This window comes from Daphnia pulex, chromosome 2 (assembly GCF_021134715.1).
Source record: "Daphnia pulex isolate KAP4 chromosome 2, ASM2113471v1".
NCBI classification, from domain to species: domain Eukaryota; kingdom Metazoa; phylum Arthropoda; class Branchiopoda; order Diplostraca; family Daphniidae; genus Daphnia; species Daphnia pulex.
This window is the reverse complement of record NC_060018.1, coordinates 5737933-5760408: the sequence shown is the minus strand read 5'-3', so window position 1 is coordinate 5760408 and position 22476 is coordinate 5737933. Positions and strand designations below refer to the sequence as shown.

Below are 22476 nucleotides of genomic sequence, written 5' to 3'. Positions count from 1 at the left end.
TTGCCGCCTATGAAGAGTCACTAAGTATTAAAAAAAAAAAAAAAATGGAGAAAAAAAAGGAAAAGAAAAGAAAAGCGACGACTAATGACGGCATCAACAACAATAAGTAGCAGCGAGCGTTTTGTTTTAGTCATGGCTTTGTTAGTTTACTCTGCGCCCTGTGTGACGATCGACTAAGTATTCAAGACGAAAGAATAGAGATGCTAAGATAAGGGCTCGACAATGTCGACGAGAGCGAAGAACGGAATCAAATAAAGGTGGCCGCTCTGATAGTTTTCCCCATAACGAGGTGACATTAGACGAGATGTGCGATGGAATTGTTTGGCGTTTTGCCAGGTGTTTCTCTGTTCCGCGTTATAAATCATATTTGTTCACGTGATAGCTGTAGTACCCTTGTTTGCTTTCGTTACCTTTCCAGCTCTTCAGTCGGAAGATAGAACCATTAATTCTTTGATTCTGCCAGATTTTCCAGTTTCATTGTGTTCTCCGTCTTATTGAAGTTCTCTTATATTGAAGTCTCTGAACCGCAATAATGTATACTTTTTTAAAACTTCTACTTTCATTCGCCAACTAACTAAATTACTAAATTGTAGTTTTAGTGATCATAGCTGGCACGAATGACTGTGACGAGAAGTTCGAGTGTAAATGCACAGAGATGACAGAATCGCTACTCATTAACAAAGCCTTTGTCCTCAAAAGATGAAGGCCTGTTTACATGCGGGTATGTGGCTTTGAGAGATTGGTAGACTACTGCCGCATGCCAGCAGCAACGTGAATTTGCATTGTTTGGCAGAGTTGGAGAATGTCTGCGGTTTATGGCGTCTAATTTTCTATGGCGTTTGCTATTGAGCGACTGTTTTTTTCTCCGATCGATAGACTCCAATTCTCAGCCAAAACTTTTGCCTCTCCAATGCGATGGTCGTCTAATCGTGTTGGACGCAAGGCAGGGGGTCAATCAAGTTTAAAAGTAGCCAAAACAGGAAAACAAAGCAAATGACGAGCTCAATATTTGATTGTGTATTTTTAAAAATGCGGAAGCTATTTATCTAGATAAGTAAGGTTTCCACGGTAACGGTAGGAACACAGCACGGAGCTGTTCTCCTCCTTTGCCTGTGATCTCTATGGCCTGTTGTTTATAATGCATTGTTCAATTCATGTGGATCAGCAATCGTATCGGGTATTGAATAGCTGATGATCTTCAATTACATCACATTCTATTGTCCCAGCTCTTCCTCGTTTCTGTCTGCTGAAAGTGATTACTCACTGTCATTTCTTTAGATTTTTACCAAATAGTCAGCCTATTGATTATGTGTACGGTAGTCAAGTGTTACATCATATATATATGACGCTATTAGATTTTTTTTGTTGCGCTTTCGGCCTATTGATTTCACGTCCCACAATCGTGACATTGGCCAAAAGGAACAGCAATTCGTTTAGTTTATCATATAAATAGTTGGATATTTGTTCCCAATTGAAACCATTTCACCGCCCAACTCGCATTCATTTCCGTGCAGATATGTCATCGTTGAAGTTTGACGTCTTATTGATTTCGTTTGATGGAAGTTGTCTTGATGGCAGAACGCTACATATTCCGTTGTGTATGACACAGTGGGTCTAACAATAAATTGCGACTCGTCGCAATTCGATCCCTCGTTGAAACTTCAATTATTCTGCATTCTGCAAATCCTCAATAGTCAATACCGCAATCAAAGACTAGTGGATTTAAAGTGTCATATTTACTTCCAGGTTGGACACAAAAGTAGGTTTTGGAAGACAGTCGATCGATAAAAAAAAAAAAAAAAAAACTGCAGAAATATCGCTGTGCTACAAATTCCGAGAAAGGGAATTGAATCATCGCTTATGATTCAAATAGCTTCGTGTGGTACTCTACTATCGCTACAAAGTATGTGTGTGTACTACTATATAAATAAATATTGCCTGCATTTTGCATCAGAAGACCATGCATGATTGACAGACAAACAGAGAGGTCACGGAACGATTAAATTGCTCCCTAGCTCTCCGTTGCCCTTTCCTAGAAATATACTTGGCTTGAATCTGAAAAAGAATCACGGAACATGTTCAAGGACTTGCAGACTGAGAAAGAAAGGGGGGAAAAACAAACATGAAAGAAATCCTACCTCCGTGGCGTATACGTAGTACTATCTTCGTCTTCGTGCAGTTTTCCCGTGTTCTCTCTCTCTTTGTAGTACTAGTAGTATACCTAGGTTATTATAAAGGATCGAACACCTAATCACACGGACATACGCTCGGCTGGTTTCATTGATCAAGGTGTTTGATATTATGGGGATCAAGCCGCTCATCCGTTTTGCTCGTTACCAACTTTATTTTCCATTCGTTGCGATTTTCTCGTTATCACAAACTCACAAAATCTTCGACGTCTACCTCTTTTGATCATGTTCCTTTTTGGTAAGTTTAGCCGGGGAATAATAAATCTTCAGGCATTATTAAAGAGGCATCCTGAGAGAGAATGGAGAAAAAGATTCTTACTCAAGACTTCAATTTTTTTTTTTGTAAATTTGTTTTTGATCATCATTTTCCTCTGAAATTTGAATAAAACAATGAAAGTCTTGTGGTGTATAACAAAGAACCGCCTCTGTGCCCCCCTCCGACTCTTTTCGTCGGCAAGACGAAGAGAAAATGCCCTTTATTTGCGTAATCGCATCATCTTTTTCATTTGGCTGGCTGCATTCATTTTTCCCTCTTTTTCTTTTTTGGCGAGCACAAAGTTTGATGTGCTGGAGCGACTTGGGTTATATTATTCATGACAACCGGAATTGATGGGTTTTTCTTGAGATTAAACCACAGCCACGCGTCCCTCTAAGTCGGCTAAAGATATTGAAGCCCTGTGTGATGTTGCGCCGATTACTTTGAAAATGTTATTCAAGTTGAGAATTAAACGAGAAGGAGAGAGAGAGGGAGCTTCCTCAATTTCCTCAATCGACCAAGATACCGCGATGAAATGTTTTGCAGGAAAGGGATAAAGTAAAAATTGTATTATTATCCCTAAGGCCTGGACTAAGGCGCTGGGTCCATCGATCCATTTTCCACGCTCAAGTGTGTATCTGTGTGTTTTCTTTGAAATCTAGTTACCTTATAAATTGTGTATTTTTTTTGGGCCTTTGGGCTAAAGTAACGATGGGCGAGAAAGTGAGTGGTTCGCAGATAAGCCGTTCTAAGTCTAAGATGAGCTTTTATTCTTTTCGCTCGTGCCATTCTTCTTCTTTTTCTCCTTGCTTCGGTTTGCTACTCGAAGCACGTCGGATTTCCCATTCAACTAAATATATTATATCACATCACACTTGATGGAAAAAAAGGGCCGAAATATGAAGCCATTGGTGTGTGCATTTCTTCCCTATTCTGCACTCAGTGCCTCCTAAAGATGCTTCTTCGTCATTCCTCCGACTGTTTTCTTCTTCTTCTCTCCCAACTGCTTATTCCTTGCGGTTATTCGGATTCAACCTACGAGGAAAGCTTGAGCGTATGCTGACTTGTGTCTTGCTCCGTGTACACTTTGAAGACGGTAGTCATAACTATATCATTTGCGCTCTTCTCATCTACATGAGGCACGCCACATGAATGAGAGTATGTTGTCATATCGATTGGCTGGAGTTTCGAAACATACACTCGCCCACTTCGGTTGGCGGCGTTGTTTGCAAGTGATACGCGCAAGAATTTTTAAGTCTTTTCCAAGTATTTAAAGTAGCGAAATTCAGAAGAAGATGATGGCGTCGACGGTCTGTAATACCAGTCAAGAAGATGATAAGAACTTGTGCTGCGAGCGTGTGTGGAAATGTTAATTTCCTCTTTGGTGACAGCGTTGCCGTACCTTTAGCACATTTCGTTCTTTTTATAAGAAAGTGGATTTTCTTTTTCTTTTTTTTTCAACACTTGAAAAAAAGGAAAACGAGCGTCTTTATAGTGGCGGAGTGATTTCCACCTTCTCAGTTTCTTTCCTAGGCAAATTTTTGCAGGGGTGGATGGCTCCGCTCGAGAGCACTTGAATGACTTGTAGCGACGTGAATGATTCAGCATTAAAACAATATATTAAAACATACTTAGAGGAAGAAAATTTCATTTAGCTATTAGGTCCCTTGCCATTGATTTTATCTCGTAAATACGGAAAAAAGGGGTTTTAACCGAATTGATCTTTTAACCAATTTTATTGTTTGTTTTTTCCCACAGAGGATTTGCTTGCGACTTTTATCGTCGCCCACCCAAAACTACCGAGACGTTCAACAGGATCGATTACACTTGACAGGTTGCTTGCATCATAGACAAACGTTTCTATACCTGATCGGATTCCGGAGACCAGCATGAAGCCCAGAGGAGTTTCTCAAGGAGTTACCATCTGGTTCGTCTGGGCGATTGTCTTTGCTCTCAACGGCGATGAAGTCAGGACTCAACAGATCCCTCGGCCCCCTTTCGATGCCAACGAGCAACCTCTGTCTGACACTCAGAGATCCTCAGGTGAGTTCTTTAAGGCTTTGTTTGACTTGACCACCACTGAGTGCGCATTTGTAGATCAATCGGTTGCTTTCAATGGCGGAATCATTTAAAAAAAAGGAAGTAATATTTATGAACATGAACCTCGATCGTATCGTATCCACGCTCCCATTACTGCAGCTCCTCTACGGTATTAGATTCTCGGTTCTAATTTCCAAGTTGCACTTTACGGACGAATTCCTCTCCCCTGTTTGAGTAATACCAGAGTTGCCACTCTCAAACCCATTTCGTTTCGGCATTCTTCGGCATACGCGCATAGACAGACACACACAGGCCCATCAACGCTCTAGAGTGCGTATAGGGATGGAGGAAGGGCTTTAATTATTTCCTCCTGCTCCTCAACCCCTACTCGGTCCCATCATCGTGAATGTTTTAATCGACTTGATATAGCGCTCGGAGTAGCGTTATCAATATGAATAGAGGCAGTCCCTCTCCCCTCTCTCTCCCCAACTAACTATGGCTGGCGTACAGTGTTTCTCATAACGTATTCACTCTAGTGGGTGGGCAGCAGGTGCACGTTGACCTTTCCTCTTCCTTGGGTCTTCGAGTCACTTCCGGACATGATTAATAGCTTACAGATTATTGCTTTGGAATTGACTCGAAGATGCCAAGCTGTATGTTTCTATTTAGCTTTCGCGTTCCCTAGGACTAGCTCTTAAGATATTGGCCATTTGATCGAATTAATAGTTTTTTTTTTTTTTTCGTTATTACTCTGCATGATGTTTCTGCCTCTAGTTTTGGCTCGCCTTGGTGTGGTGTTAAGTTTGGTGTCAAACTGTTTCGTATGAGAGTCGGTCCTGAGTCGGTCCAAAATAGTTGTGGGCTTGAGCTTGCCCTATATGAGCTTGATCCGAGACGTGAGAGACCCTCATTACGTATTCTATTAGTGCGAGATCAAATCCACACCCGTGGGTGAATTGGAACTTTGACACTAGTCACGAAACTTGGGCTAAACATTCATAACTTTTGAAACAAATTGCCCATATTTTGTCTCGGCAAACGTGAATTCACTCATCTTTCAGTTGGACTTTCAGCCCGAAATAATTACCGTTTGGCCAAAGTCGTCATTTTCACTGACGTGTGCGTAAAAAGTAAGTCTTTTGTAGTTAGGGACAGTATATAACGTGTGATTATTTTTTCAGGTTGTTTCTGGTCCCGAGGATCTTGTTAGGTCAATTGAATATCTATTTTACATGAACGTTTGTCACGCAAACGTACAGCGTTGTAGCCGTAGGATACGGTCTTGCAGTTGCTATTGGCAACGGTCTAGTCTTCTTTCCGTGCAAAAGCAGGTGTGTGTGGTCATCACGAAGACTTTTTTTTCTTCTTTTATAATGTAAAACGACTAGGGCAGTAGGGCTATCTGGTACTAATATAAAAATATAAAAAGCAGACTATAAAGAGACATTTGACTGTAACTTTATATTGACTGGAAAAAAAAGTAACAAGTTTCTTTTTCGCCGCTTAGCAACGTTCGCCTTGCCGTCGCGTATGGACAGAAGAAAGGGATAGACTGAGCATTTCAATTTACATGCAGAATTAATGACGAACTCTTTCAAACTTTCAAAATAAAAGCATAGTAGAAGCGTGGGTGATTAGTTTTAGGTAGAGTAGTAGTAACTCGACTGCCACTTCTAGTGCGGCCATCCGCCATCCCATTTGCCTCTGCCCTGGATTGGCGAAGCCTTGCGCCGCATGCTTGCTGGGGCAGATAGTTAGACCGCGAACGGCCGATCGACACGTCCGGCAACAGCGGAGCAGGTAACAAGATAGCCATCGTCAGCGATTCTAGCAGAAGATTGGACACGGCGGCGGTCGAGTTGATGACTTGAGGGCAGGTTCTGGAATCAATCCCATTTGCTGTACGTGGGTTAGTCGGTGTCTGTCCAGTTTCATTAAAGGATGAAGAGAAGGGGGATTAGACGGCCATGCCATCTGGGTCAAGCTGCCGTCGCACCTGGCGCTGCGGCACCGATCTCTGAGCCAAGAAGGCGCATAGTCACGTGGGATATTTCCCGTCATATATTGCGAGACTTGGCACCAGCTCCACTCGTTACCGACTTCTTCTCTTCGTCGTCTAACGATCAACGACATGCACTCTTCAACTCCTTCTTCTTCTTCTTTTTCTTCTTCTTTATTTTTTTTTTATTATCGCGTGCCGCAACAATAGCGTCTTCTTTTCGTGTTCCCGAAATCTTGATCCTTCAACTTTCTCCTCTGACGTCAACTCTGTTGTACAAAAGACGTTGTCGTAGAGATAACTATGAATAAGCAATGGGGGAGAAGGGAGAGAAATAATAACTTCGCTCTTGGTTGACTGTTCCGTGGAGACGGGACGATTTTCCTTTGCCGAGTAATGTGCTGCCAACTATCTCGTCGCCATCGAACAATAATGGATCTTTATTACGTGTAACACGTCTTTGTTTATGGCAACCGTCTTTATTGAAAACGGAATCCGCCGACACCCGGGTTCGTGTTTCTCTTCTTTTTTTCTAGTGAAATTTGTGTTGATATTTGAAACCCCCGCCGGAGAAACTGGGCTTGTATCCGTCGATATTTGTTATTGAGACTCTGGATTGAGATCAAATAGTGAACGAGGACAGAAAGTCAATGCGCCGGGCAAATGGAGAGAGACGACTGTGCCTATAGCAAACAGCAATCGATGAGCTTTCGTCCGCTACAGAAAGTTTGATCCCACACAAGGAAGGTGGTCTACAATATTGTGTGCAATAAGGGCTACCTTTATGTGCACGGCACCCCCTTTTTTTTTCTCTCTCCCTCTCTTTCCCCTCGGTTTTCTGGGTCGTGCATGTTGCACGCACGTCTAATATAGAGTAAGCGAGCGGCGCTGCAGCTGGTGAGACTGTTGTTCTGTTGCAGGTGTTATCCATTTTTAGGCCAGCAGGATTGAAATTTTGCCGTTTCCTGTGTAGGGCAGTAGGTACAGGGACTGGCGACGAATAGGGTAGCTTTTTTTTCCAATTAAGTAAGTGCAGCTTAATGGCAGGCGTGAACATTTGTCAGTTTTTCACGTCACACATAAAAACCAGCTGGCCGATTGAATAGTTTTTTTTTCTCCCTTTTGTTTTGTTTCGTTTTGTTTGGTCTGGTTTCTCACCTTTTTCTTTGATGTTTTTCTCACGTGGAATTACGTCACTTACGCGGCTGAGGCGCTCAATACAAGTGAGAGTGCCTTGCCTTGTTTCTCCCTAGATGTAATTAGCGTGGGTGTAGCACTCAATGAAAAACCGTCTGAACAATTCAAAGGCTTTCGTATATGACTAGGTTATACTCCGAGACTTTCAATTCCCGTAATATTTTTCAACAAGCCCACGCGAGTAATGAGAGTAGAAGGCATTCAGATATTATCATTACAGTTGTCTATCGCTTCATTTTTTCTTTTTGGGGTGTCAAGTATTGGGGTCTCTTGAATAAAGCAACTCTAGTAAGAACGCCCACACTTAAGGCGGATCTCTTATTCCTCACATCTTCTTCCTCTTTTCCCTGCAGTAGAAAAATTGATCAAATTCTGTCTACTTGTCTAGTGCCGTCACCAGAGTCCACTTCTTCTTTATTCCTCTTTGCAAATTCTCCTACATGTTCAGTTAACTTTATGTATAGTACATTGCCACTTTGGTGCTGTTCTTTACTGCTCTATTTGCATACATACTGTGACGTGTGCGAGAGCGTGCGAGCAACAGAGAAAAAACGCGACTGTACATCCGCCGTAGTTTTTTTTGGGCACATCTGACTGGCTTTTGTCTGATGTATATTTTTTCTTTCTCTCTCTCTCTCACATCCTCCCGATTCGAGTCACGTCAAGAATGTCAGACTCCCGAGTTCCATTAGGGAGCCGAGCGTGAGTTGAAAATCCGACCCCGCAAGGGATATAACGGGGACTGCTGGCGGAAAGCAATGCATATATATGTAAGGGGGGGGGGGAGGGTTCCATGGTTCCTTGTTAGGGGGGATGGTGGGGGGGGGATGAGGGGGATTGAGAGTTGATGGAATTCAAAACCGCATTCCCCTCCGTCCGCAACTATTGATGTTGAGGTTTGAAGTTGTTGATTGGCTGCCGACACCCGCGCCCTCCCGCCCTATCCAATTGCTACTCGACGTGCTGGATGGCGGAGCGCCTAGCTTGTTTGACACGGGCCAAAAAATCCTGCCGTAACTCTGAAGCTGTGTTGACGATTGTGGATGTGCGCGGACGGGATTGTTGTTCTCCCCAAAGTCCCCCCTGCAGCGACTTTATCGCCTCCCGCTTGTTTTCGATTCATTCCAGACAGAAACAGACAGAAATCACAAACAAAAACAAAACCCAAGCTCTTTCAGCCCAGGGAAAGGGAAAATGGAAATACAATTACGTCGCCCATGTTTCCTGACTGCGCCTGTAGAAATTCATCCCACGCGCAATCGGCCCCTTTTCTCCGCCATTTCCCAGACACAAGCGTTATAAAACCGAAATGTTCTGCCTTTTTTTTACGTTCGTATACGGTGTAGTCTCTTTGCATGCAGGGCATTGCGCATTCAGTCGAAGGAGGGGGGTGCGAATGTTTTCTGTTTCGTCTCTGCTGGCACATCTCATTGAAATTCATGTGAGCAAATATTTGACAAACGAAGCCGTTTAGACACTGAATATGGATTTAGATCATCTAGTTATGCAGAGCATGCATGCATATAGACCAGAGCTTTATATAGGAAGTCTTGCTAGTCCACCGCACGCCACTTGTTAGATGTAGGCTTTAGCGCTGCCGCCTCCGTTGCGCCATCTTTTATATGTGATCGTCTTTTTGAGCTTTCGATCACTTTCGATGCACGTCGTTGTGCGGGTCTGGTCTGGCGGATAAAGTGGACGGCAACTTTTTTTTTATCGTTACTGGTCGTGGTGTACACACTATATATATCATTTGGTTCGAATTTGTCGTTTTATGACGTGATTCAAAAAGTTCCGAGATGGCGAGATGATACAATTTTGATTTATCGGCGCTATTGTTGTTGGTCTTTCTTTTTTTGCAGCTTTCCTCTTTTTTGACAGCCAATCGTGGGAACGGATGAAATTTTCGATTTAAATTCGGTTAATATATGGAGAAGATGAAACCATCGTCTATAAAATGAAAGTCGCAGGTGTTTGTTTGGGCGTGTTTTTTTTTTTTTTTTTTTTTTTTTTACAGCAGAGACAGGCGAATGAAAAAAAAAAGATCTGATGTATTGGAATCCGGCTAAATATGCGGGAAAGAATCTGGAATTTCCAGTGGGCGGGGAGCGGAGACATAAATTAATTTATTGTTTGGTGTTGCCAGCGCACTCTCTCTCTGTCTGACGTCGCTATTCAGTTTCAGCTAGCAGAGGGGAATGCATTGAAAAATGTTTTTCAGTTTTTCATTGCGATCCCCCTGACAATTCGCTCTTCCGTCAACCGTCAACGTCTTGAAACCTCTTGGAAAACTTTTTCGGGAAATACTTTGTCTGTTCTGGGAACGCATTTCTTGCCCACGCTCTTATTGTCACTTATTTTTTTTTTTTCGTCTTCTTCCTCTTTTTGTTCACTTGTTTTCTTTATTTGAGCAACGGACTCAATTAGTTGGCTGGGCTGATGGCTTTCGCGCCAGTTGATGGCCCCGGCCCAAGTGAAAACTCAAGAGACTTTTGAGAGTCTGACCTTCTGTATTCTGCGAAGTCTATCAATGTTTGAAAGACAAGTTTCAACAGGCAACACATTGCCGCCGTGAAATGAAAATGTTGTGTATCAATAGTTTGAGTTTGAGCTGCGTGGGGTGTCTTGTCTGCCTCTGCAATCTTCTACAGTGAAGATGGATAAATGTGGCTATAGTGTTATAATGTACTATGTCTCTGCTTTCTGTTTGTTATTATCCTTCAAATGTGTAATTCTAGTCGAGCTGCTTTTCTTCACCATCCCGCTCACAATTTAGAGCGCATTGAGCTTTTCTGGGTATTTTAAGCGGAACTAATAGTGGCCGATCCCGTTGAACTTTGTCAGGGTCTTATGACTGCTAAACGTTTTCTTCACAGTTATATGTTATTCTTTTCAAAACGCGATAAAGCGCCTTTTTTCCGATTCGTCCGTAGGTACATTGAAAGTTGAACTGTGATTCCTTGTGTATTCCAATCTCCCACCCGAGAAATAGATACAGAAACGAGTGAATCTACTAGATTCAATCTAGTAGTTGGATCGAATTAAGTTTGAAAGCGGACGACTTCCTCCCGAATCGATCACGTTCGTAGTATTTTCTGTGTGATTGAACTTTCTTTTTTCTTTTATCACAATAAAACGCTTTTCCGTGGTAACGACCCGGACAGCTAGCTTTTATGGCTTCCGCTGTAAAACCTCCCATTGAGATTGTATTGTCGACGTCTAAACTCCTTTGGTGCTCATCGTGTCAAATTTTAAACTGCCATGCAAAAGACCCGCATGATGGCAACAGTGAAATATAAACGATGAGAACGCGAGGGGGGAAATCGCCGGTTGCTGTTGGCAACTCGTCCAGTTTTGTGTGTCAAAAAGAAACAAAAAACGAATCAAAAAGAAAAAAAGGTGGAAAAAAGTTGTCGACTTTTCCGGTAATGCGAGGGGACGAATGAAACGGGTATCAGGTTAAGGCGAAACAATAGAGGCAGAAACAAAATATCTTTCGCGTAGTAGTTTTCCCCAGCGGGCCTCAGAGTTCGGGAGTATCTTCCACAAACGGAATACATTTAGAAGTAGAAGATAGCAAAGAATAACAAATAATCTAGGCGATCCCTTTATTCTATTTTTTTCCTCCCTCCCATCCACTTCATATATATACGCCCCGCTTCTGCTGTCTCTGTGCTGACAAAATCAATGAAGCTTGCAGAACACATAATAGAAGAAGTCAAGAGAGAAGAACTACGGCAGATAGGGAAACATGAAAGAGCAGTCAAAAGAAACACGAGGTAAATCTACTGACCCAACGAAGAGTATATTGCCATCGATTTGGTTAAAAAACTCTTTGATCCGTGCCCTTTTCTTTCTTGTTTTTTTGATTCCACCGATGCATTTTTTTTTTATTTATTATTCTCTCACTCTGTTGAGCGATATACGTATACAGATCACCTTTGATTAGTTAGACATTTCTTTGTAGGACAAGAAGAGGAAAAGAAACTGGGTTCCTCCATTTCCACAAGGAGTCCTTTTCTTTTCCTCCCCATTTCCTGGGCTCTCTCATCCGTCTTGTCCATTTCAATTCACTCTCCAATCTTTCCATCCCCCGTTCATTCTTAACGAAAAATAACGGTAAAAATACTTTGTCGCCATGGATATATATACGTATTCGTCTAAGCTGGAGAAGATCAAGGCGGTGCTGGGACTGCTGCTGCTTCTCTGCTGCATCTTTATTCCTTAGCCATTTTTTCCTGGTGTGATCCTTGACGATCCGTGTCCGGTGAATAGCAAAACTAAGAGTGACGATGGGCTTAAAAGCAGTGCCAGTATCCTGCGACCGGGGGTCGTTGGGAAGTTTGTTTGACTCTTCGACGGCCCAATCATGACCGAGCTTAAGAGTCGAAATTGATTGAACCTTGTGGCTTGAAGACGCGATGTTGCTTGAGCTCGAATCTGCGATTGATGAAACGATATTCATGCAGCTTGTAGCCTAAGGGAATTCGTTTGCTTCTTTCTGCGCCTTGAGATTATTGAGAAAAGGGGGTGAGGGAGAGCGATGTGAGAGTGTGTGACGTCGATATCGTGATAACTGATAACTGATACAGCAATCAGAATTTCTTCCGCACTTGTGAACTTCACAAGACGTTGGAGAGAGAGATATCGAGAGGCATAAAGATATGTTTTTTGATTATTCGGCGAATTTGCTGTTTACACAAAAGAGTGGGAGGCTTTATTATTATGCGACTGACGAGCGTTTCATCCGCATCTCGAGATACTCGCGGGAGACCGCATGGCTAAGATGACAGCCTCCTCTTTCTTTAAAGCTTTTATACGGCCCAAAGGCAAGATCGATGGGGGAAGAAATGTTGAGAAATGTCACAGCAGACTCGCGGTATTGAAAGTATCGACCCGCTGCCTACAGGAAAAGGTAGAAAGCACTGAAACATTTCATTGGCTCAGCACTGCTTTCGCCCATACGCTGTTCTACGGGTCTTCCTCCTCAACTCTATAATTTGAAATGTTATAAGGTTAACCAAATCCAGAGCTGATGGGGTCAGTCTAGGGGCGTAGGGGTTGTGTAGTACACACAATCATGAGCCCCCCCCCCCCCTCCCTCCAAATAAGCTTGGCACGAGTTAGGGTTGCGTGTTTACTGTTTAGCCATTCTTTATCCGGGAATTCCAATATATTGTTGACATCATCCAAACGAGTCAACAATATTTGATTCAATTCATTCGGCCGGATTCGCCTCCCGCTCTCTTTCCGTCCGTATTTATTTTTATTTTTTTGCTCTTGCTATATTTATTGTTGCTTGAACGCTCCGCTTTGATATGGACGGTACGCGGTCAGGATCGATAGATTGGGCTTTTGAGGTTGTCTCTACGTATACGGGAGATATTGTGGTCTTCCCCCATACTCCCTTTCTGCCCATCCGTAAAAATACAGAGAGATACAAACGAGAAATCCGTATGGTATCGTCATTCTTCCCCTTTCCAAAGAAACATGGCAAATTCTCTGGGCGCAGTTGTTATAGACGAGTGTAACTTTGCGGCGCTTTTGCCCCTCCCATTTAATGAGAGCTACATTTTTTTTTCTTTTCAAATAAGTAAATGCCCATTCATCGTTCATTTTATTACTGAAGTGACGTTGATTTGCTCGCTAAACATACTGCGTGTACAAAAATGAATTTTCGTCGATTAATTGGACATTGATTTTGCTGTGGAGTTGCTGCTACTACTAGCTGCCCCATATGATTAAATTTTTGGATGTTAACAAAACGTTTCGATTTTTTGTTTGGCAGTTCGATGTTCAACAAAGAGCCCCGTTGTCTGCACACGCAGGGCAGCACAAAGTAATAAAGTAACTCTAATCAGTTCCTGTTTACAATCTGATTATTCTGGAAATCTTTCGCTTCACTGACTATAATGAATCTTAACTGCCTTTGTTAATAGCCCTGGCTAATTCAAACGAGACGGTACAGCTCCCTTTTTTTTTTTCTTTTCTCTTGCTTAATTCCCTCTGCCCTCGTCTCTTGACACAGCCACTTTGATGTTCACATTTATTATGTCTCGAGGCTTCCGACAACCGGCTGTAGTCCGGGCCGCTAAAAAACGAATTACGCACCCGATCTATTCTATGCGGAAATGAAATCATACGCCTCGAAAAACTTCCACTCTTTCACCGTATACGGTCTACGGTCGCGAGCCCTATACTCTGTAGGTATAGCCTTTGAATATTATGCGTGTCTTGTTGCATAACACATTTAAAATTGATTTATTTGCCTTCTCTATAACCCCCTGTTGTATAAAAGATGGTCAGATTTACATAAAAGCTAAGAGAAACGCAACATCAGCCCCCCCAAAAGTAGCTTACGTAAACCCAAAAGTACGTAGCTCTTGCGAAATTTTGCGTGGGATCCATTGGGCACGAATTCCAAATATAGCTTTAAGTACATTGAACGACTATAAATGGAGAAGGAAGATTCCGCGACTGTTTTTGTATTGTTTTTTAGGTTTCATTTTGTTTGCATTGACGTTTGCTTCACACTTGAAATAAAATTTAAAATTCACTGATTATTGAATATGGGACAATCTATCGCCTTAGCGTGTTCTGTTCAGGTCTTCAAAACGCGCCTGGGTCTTCAAAGTTTAATTTATTCGCTATTTGACGGGTTGTATAAGATATTTTATTAATCGCCAAGCGTTGTGCATTTTGAATGAAAGGGACATTTCAGATTCCCCGTCCAAACAAAAGCTGGTGGCGAAGGTGTGTAGTTTCCAGCAGACGTTGCTGATGCTGAGTATCGATTGGTGTGACGACGAGTTAGTTGTTGAAGTGGAACCGCACGAATGTGTTTCACCCATGTCGATGAAGAACCCCGAGTCCCGCTCCAGCAGCTACATTAGAAATTCTGAATGTCTTATCGTATTTTTATCTTTCTTTCTTTCTTTCTTTCTCTTCAATTCGTACGATTCCATCAGCATCTTTAGTGGGCAAGCCGTTGCCATGCCACCCAAAGAGAATTGCTAAAGAAACCATCAAATTTCTGAAAATTTAATTTTTAGGCTTGTGAGACTTGATCCTTCAGTATCCGCCGCACTGCCTTGTGAGAAGCGGCTCAGATGTGGTGACGGCGGAGCTTGGTCCAATCAATAATCTATTGCGTCTGTCATCCCCGCACTTTTTCATTATGATTGGAAAGGGCTAGCTGGATATGTGGGCGACCGAAACATGTGATTGCGCTGTGGCTCTCCCATATCGATATGATATCATTGACTCGTTGTTCTCAACAATATGCCAGTAGATGCAGGACATAAAGAAACCCACCCAGTTCGTGATCAAATCATCGATCTTGCTGTTTGTGCTAGTGTATCCGGGTTTTTTGTTTGGTTTTTCTTCTTCTAAAAGAAAAAAAAACAAAAAACTGTTGCTACGTTGTTTTTGTTTTTTTGCGGTTCACAGTGTACGTAATATAGACTATACCGAACAGCAGTCCACTCGTTGCTGACCGTATATCCCGACATCTTGGGGAGAGGACGTGTCTTAAGAAAAATCAAAGCGGGGGGATATTATTCTTGGCCAAGATGTTAACTTTGCCAGTCGACGGAAAGGTGTGAAGCGGATACACCTGGTTTCCCTCCGTGGACTGAATGGAAGGATCTGAGGATGAAGACGCCCCTAGCTACTTACTCGTGTGACGTGATCCAATCAGCCAAATGGAAGGAGAATCTCTTCTTCTTTTTTTCTTTTTATCCTTGACGAGCCCGTCGTTCTTTAGACTCTGCTCCTGTCTGCTGCCCGTGTTTGAGTGTGCGGTGCCGGTATATAACACAAAATCGAGAACAGCAAACCTCGCCATATATACTCTGTATATATAAAAATAAACAGTGTACAAAGCTCCCTGGCTCTCTCCCATCTGATATTGTCGCCATGGGCACGACAAACGACGACACTGCGACACCAGCAATATAAATAGGTGGTTTCCATCTTCCTCTTCTTCTTCTTTTTTTTTTCTTCTCTTCTTCCATTTTACTCAAGAATTCAAGGGAAAGCAGTGTCGACTATTAAAGATTAGGGACCTGGGACCTGTTATATACCGTATATTTTTTTCCCAAAGAGCTCTTTGATAAAGAGCAGCTGATGGCCACTATATTTGAGATAAATATTATCGAGCTGTGGGGTCAAAGCTCAACCAAAAATGAGTCAGCGGGTTATACAATAGTTGAATGTTACAAATCGATCCTCGAGTTTCAATTTCATGTAGCGCACGATCTCTTGTACGTTTACAGATGGATGTGCCCATTCATGGCGAAACGTGCTTCTATTGAAATCATATTCTAGACCATGTTGTAGCTTGATGCGAGCGTGATGCTCTTCTTGTATTGCCAATATGCCTACTGTATCGGAATTCAACCGTCTATTCCCGCCCAACAAAGCGAATGGAAACGGTCCTTTTTGTCGACTTTGGAAATGATTAGAGTCGACAAGTTGCGTACGAAAAAATCGGGTACGTATTATGCAGCCAGCAACGTGTCGAAATCGAAATTGATGGCCGAAAGTTTGCAACTTGGGTGTACGTATAGGGAGGAAGAACTTGTTGCCCACCCCCCTTTTTTTTACTGCTGCTGGTTTCTCTCGTGTATTTTTTGGGATACGTGCAACTTTTCGCCATAGTGCGCAAGTTTTTGATCGAAAACGGAGAAAACTAAAGCGAAGTCGGCCTGTTTAACGAAACAGCTAATAGGCTGATGCTAGTAGCCCGCGTTAGATTTTTTGCTCATTTCCTTTTATCCGACCAAGTTTCGATGGTGCCGGGCAATACTTTCAACTGCGAAAAAAACAAACTTTAATTTTTTGTGACGTTTGAACCAGCGCTCGTAATGTTTTTTAATAAATGTGATGGTTTATTATTATTTCTCGGTTATTATTTCTGCCGATTTCTGAGACTATAGACTTTTAATGAGCAAAGCAAAGCAATCAACAGAAACGACATTTCGGCTTCTCTTAAAAGAAAAAAAGCCATTAAATACTATTGGAGTCTACATACCAGCTCACCGCTCACCCACACAATGTAATGCACATCCTGCTATAGTCTATATACTATATATATATATATACTATAGGCCTATATTGGCTCCAATGTTCGACGTTTGCACATTGGGGCTCACAATGACACAGAGCCTAAATCAATACTACTGTATACCTCTCTCTCTCTCCGCGCCACTGTCTTCATCGCGCACGGGGAATTCAAGCGTGAAAGGCGCAATACATGTCAACCTAATAAGCATCTTCTGAAGGATCATTGATACACTTCAAATATATATATATGACTGGATGAACAGTAGGACCCTCGTTTCTTTTTTCCTCCTGGCATATATCTCCTCTCTCTCTCTCTCTCGACAAACTGTGTACTACTCCAGACGTATAGGACGCCACTATATCAACTTTCGAATACGGAGAATTCGTCGCCCAAGTGCCGTGCACAACAGTCAATCTCTGTGCTGGGTGCAATTACACTTCACAGTGTCTTTGTCCATGACTCGATTCGCCTCATCTTATTGCATTCTCTTTTTTTTTATGTGTGTGTGTGTTATCGAATTTTGTTTTTTTCTTTGGCTGCTGCTTGTTTTTCTTGACACTGGTGCGGAATATCTAAGCCAATCTTGTTTAGCGTAAAAAGCATATATCTACGCTAGCTTGTTTTTTGCCTACATTGTTTCCATTTCTTTCTTCCGCATCTTGACCTTTTGCCACTCGGTCCAGCCGTCGTCCATAATAAATAGTAGTACAAGTATATGTACCTTTGCTTGTTACCATGGGTTACCGAGTGTACTTGGATATTCTTGAAGGATGGCCCTGTGCGAGCAGGTGAGCCGCTATTATATAAAAGAGGACGTATTGACGGGAGTGGCTGATGCGGATGCCGTTTCCGTATAACTCGTCACCTTACTTTTACCTTAACGACAAGCTTAATATCTTCTTTGACTTGCCCAGGATACCTCCCTTCTTTCTCTGCCAATCACCTCGTATAGTCTGGAAATGAATTAACTTGACAAATATTATTATTTGACTGTTGTTTTTTTTTTCTTCTTTTCCATTTATATGCGACACCGGTTTCTCTGCAGTGTCTCTGGGCGAATTGGAAGTGATAGAAGGTGGTTCAGCTATCCTGCCATGTGATATGAGTCTGCCGTCATTGGACGATGCCATTTACCTTGTTGTTTGGTTCCTCGAACCCAACAAGAAGCCGATCTACACGTAAGTAATATATTTGTAAGGCAGCACGTGAATACAATACTTTGGCAAGTCTGTAACAAGTCACCGTCATATCCGAGTATACTATATGAGCTGTATCCGTTTCATTTCGTTTGTGTGCTGTTCATTACACTGATGGAAACCGACAAACAGCACACCATACAATAGCCCTCTTCTGCTTTGTTATCATCCCCTCTCTCGAAACAGGTTCGATGCTCGCGGAAAGCCACTTTCGATGGGCCGGCGTTGGTCCGAAGTTGTTTCATTTGGACTGCGCGCCGATTTTCGATTCTCTCTTCACGGGCAGATCCCCAGCAAAGGTCACTTGATTATCAACGGGACAACCTTGGCCGACGAGGGCATCTACCGCTGCCGTGTGGATTTCAAGAACTCACCCGCCCGCCATTTCCGAGTTCAACTGAATGTCACAGGTGAGTGCCGGCGCTGCTGTGTCTGTCGCACTTTTCCCTCGTCTCATGGCCGAGTTAATTGACTTGAAACATTCACGATACGAGCCTCTCGTCTAAAATAACTAGAAATAATAGATTTTAGTCGCCGTACGTAGTAGCTATACGTTCGACTCGCACATTTTCAAAGGTGAAGGCGGTGAATTATTCGGTGATTGCATTCGGGATAGCTGCTGGTATATTAAGGCAGTGCTTCTCCAGGAACTGTTCTGTAGGCTCTGTGTTTTTATTGTCGAATGAATTAGCGAACCACTGCTTTATACAGAGCGACGCCATCCTAAAATTTGATCGCTGCACGCCAGAATCGATTGCCGCCATAGCGAATCAGAGGAAAGAATGAATAATCAAAGTTCAATGAAAGATTAAGAAAAAAAAGGCCTAGAATTTCGATTCGATCGACTATAGTGTCTCACATTTGAGATATATCCTATGTCTACGTCTCTTACGGCTATATACTTCGTTTTCTACCCTCCCCAAGGGTTCAAACTCTTGGCTGTTATTCAGTCGTGACAATGGCGACTTCTTTTTTCTTCTTCATTCTTTCTTACCTAACAAAAAGAGGAAATACGCCAGTGGATGAAGCCGTTGGAACTGATCGATGAGGTCTTCTTAAAAGTCACAAGTTGCCCCTCTTGGCTCTTGTCATCAGCGTCCTTTTTCTTGGTCTTTTGTATCCGCCCATTCTATCCCACTTTTCGCTTTGTTCGGTTAAACTCTTGGCTACTATACACACTTTCCATTTTGGAATCGAACGACAACAAAAGTCGCTTCGTATATTTATACGTATATATTTACGTGTACAGGAAAAAGAGAGAGAGAGAGAGAGAGAGAGATAGAGAAAGAAAGAGGGAAAATCGGGGAGCTGCTGTATATATATATATATTCCGTCTATAGTCTAATCCAAGAAGTCCCACTTGTTCCCCCAGTTGTGAACTGCCAAAGCTAGGGACTGGGTGGTGGGTGGGGGGTTGGTTGATGATGTCACGGAGGATTTTGACTTTGAACTTTTATTTCACTGAAGTGATTTCAAAGGCAGGAGCAGGAGACGGATCGCATCTAGAAGTTTTGCTGCTGTCTTGTACGCACTGAGAGAAGGTGAGAGTCATCAGTCCGTGATTCGAGTTATCCGCTGCCAACGAGCACGTTTGAGCCAACGTGACGGTTGTTCGCGCTTGGCTAACAAAAGCAGCAAGGAACAAGCAACCCCCCAGTTTTCAAAGAGAATCTTATATTCAACGGGTCCCTTTATAGTATACGTATATCTACCGGTTTTATGTTTTTGTAATCTTCTCAACTCTGAACGCACATCTTTCTTGTCTCCGGGTGGACTTTTGACCGGACTCCAGTGACCTTCCATCTGCTGCTGTCCAGCTAATTAGATATCCACATTGATTGGCATGAAAAGTTTTCCCCCTTAATATTTTACGCGCGATCCTTGGCTTGGTGATCTCGGTAAACTGACAAACGATAATGAGAATCAAGTTGTTGGAGAAAAATAAACACAAATTCCCTCCCGAAAATTGGCTCGGTCCACATCTCAACGAAAATCCGAGAATAATGCGGTCAAAGCATATTCGCGTGTTTATATATATACGTATATATCGAATCAGTCTTCTCTTTCCCAACTTCAGCTTATGTTATCAGTGGGATTTACTTATTGAGCTATTCTCTTTCTTTCCTTCTCCCTTTTTTTGGTGTTGTCTAGCTTTTTTTTGGCTTTGGCTAAGCCCAACAGTTATTAAGACTAGACTGCTGGCTCGCTAATTGATGAGGTGCCGCTCCGAGTCCGGCTTTGACCCATTCCCTGTGATGTAACGATTATTAGGGACGCTGTGCGTGAGAAAGGCACTACCAGCGAGAGGGGGAGGGGAGAGAAACAGATATAAATGATGAAAAGAATACGATCAAGCGCTAAAAGAAAACGACAAAGGAACACGGGATTGTACTAGGCTTGTATGAAGAGACTTCCTATTATACAGTGAGCGCGCGCCAGCAGTCTATAAACTTTAATTTCAATTCGACAGAATTCTTCGGGGGCGACAATGATGGTTGCTCTTTTTGCGCCGACGGTTATTCAACATCAATTTGAGTGTTGGACGATTTCTCCACCCTCCTGTCACTGTTGTTCGTGCTGCGTGACATGTGAAGAAAGTGTTCTCCATTTTAATACAAGCAGAGAGTCTTACACGGCGATTAAAGCAGACTGTTGCCGTTGGATTGAAATATTTTCGAGCAACATGACAGGCTCCTGACAGGGCATCGTGGCTCTCCTATCCTAGGAATATGTCGGTCCTACTCGATTTTTATTCATCAATGGTGGTATTAGAGTCGTATAGGCAGCAGAGAGCCGGGGGGAGAATTGGTGGAGCCTTGCGCAGAAGAAAAGAGGTCGATGAATCTGCGTCGCCATGGAGGCCGCAAGAGTCTGTTCATCCCAGACGGGTTCCCTCCTGTTTTTTTTTCTTTTTGTTTGTTTGTCATTCGCGCTGTCTCTCTCGTAGAAAATCGAAAGAGAAAAGCATCTGTCCTATCTTAGATATATGCACACGATTCGTTGCACCTCTTTCTTTCCACCCGCCCACCCACCTCTCTCCCCTTTTGTGGGCTTAAACGCGGGACGGGGGTGTGATGGACGTCCCAGGCCTCTTTCCAGTATTTAGATTAAGCATCTGTTTTGAATCTTAAGTTGTTTCCTCCGTTGCACTTTTCATTATTTGTCTCTAAGAGGAACTCACGTTTTCTTGTCAACGTCGCTCATCTTTTTCCCGAGTTGAAATTGTTTTGTTGTTTTTCTGTCTGGAAAAACAATCGAAGTAACTGTCCCGTCGCATTCCCGTTGAAGCGTGAGATGACGATGACTTGATCCGTTTTTTCTTCTTCTTCAGTTCTTCTTCTTTTTCCCGCCGATGATGATGAATGTAGAATTTTTGGTATAGTACCATTTTCTTCTGGTTCGTAATTTCTTCTGTACAATGCAACGGATTGAATTTCTCATTTTCCACGCGAGAAAACGCCAGACAATAGCCCACCGTCGCCATCAAGAGCCATCAACGTATCGTTTTTTTTCTTTCTTTGGTTCTTTTAGTACGACTGCGTACGTATTTTTCCGTTCAATTATGGATATGATGGCGCCCGCTCACGAAACGATACGCTTTTCGATTGTAATTCGTCCTGAAGATGGTCTTTTTACCTTTGTATGAGATTCTACTTTTTTCAGGGAGGTGGAGGGGAGGGGAGGATATTCGATACTAGCGAAATCAATGCCGGCATCAAGTCGTATACATGTGCAGCTCTTCCTATTGATCCAGGGAGGTCCCTTTTCAATCCAATCTTCATCGAAACCCTTTAATAATGATAGTCGTGCTGCACAATGCAGCAGCCACATACACAGCTGGCTGGCGCGCACGGCAGCATCAGCAGGCTTTCCAGCTTTTGAAATTTTCATCCCAATCATAATGCGTCAATCTCTCGAAGCTGGCGACAGTGGCGAGATGAGAAACGGGCCGAGATGCGAGAGAGATATCGTTTGATGATTCGACTCGAGGAAACAATTGTCCCTGCTGCGGTATATGTGTCGCCGTGTGATGACGGATGGCAATCCGACAGACGAGTGACATCATCAATAACGGTCCGTCAAAAGATCTCGCCCCGAAAGCGACACAAAGTACTTGCCCGGCACGTCACATCCTAAAAAAGAAAAGAAGGAAACGACCGCAAGATGAGACCGAGTGCAGCAATTTCTGTCCACCGCCGAGAATATAAGAGAGAGAGAGAGAGAAATGGAAGTTTGCGTAGGCATGTTTCGATGTCTCGCCATCACGGACTAGCGAGAGAACAAACTCTGCTATTCTCCAGGGAAATTTCGCGCTTGAAGACCCTCGACAAGAACTCTTCTCGCTCCGGCTTGAGAGATATCGTTCAGCCCATTCCAGCGATGTATTATTATATGCTGTAGGTGCTCCATGTGTACGTAACCTTCACGGCAACAGAGAAAATGTTTCACTGGAAAATAACCGCCTGTATACCATTTAGCTACTCTTTCTCCCTCCCCCCCCCCTTGTCTTACGGTCGCTAATCTTGTGTTGT

General features: G+C 42.9%; 1 protein-coding gene across 3 annotated transcripts in view; it reads left to right on the top strand.

Moving 5' to 3' along the window:
* The window catches only part of LOC124188791 (cell surface glycoprotein MUC18-like), a 40203-nt gene that overhangs the window by 7778 nt on the left and 9949 nt on the right, over positions 1-22476 (top strand). For all 3 annotated transcript variants that reach the window (XM_046581650.1, XM_046581651.1, XM_046581649.1), the window contains exons 2-4: positions 4204-4488; positions 17794-17926; positions 18131-18354. In XM_046581650.1, coding sequence (XP_046437606.1) covers positions 4335-4488; positions 17794-17926; positions 18131-18354 — 511 coding nt within the window. In that variant the 5' untranslated portion in view covers positions 4204-4334. The remainder of the gene's footprint in view (positions 1-4203; positions 4489-17793; positions 17927-18130; positions 18355-22476) is intronic.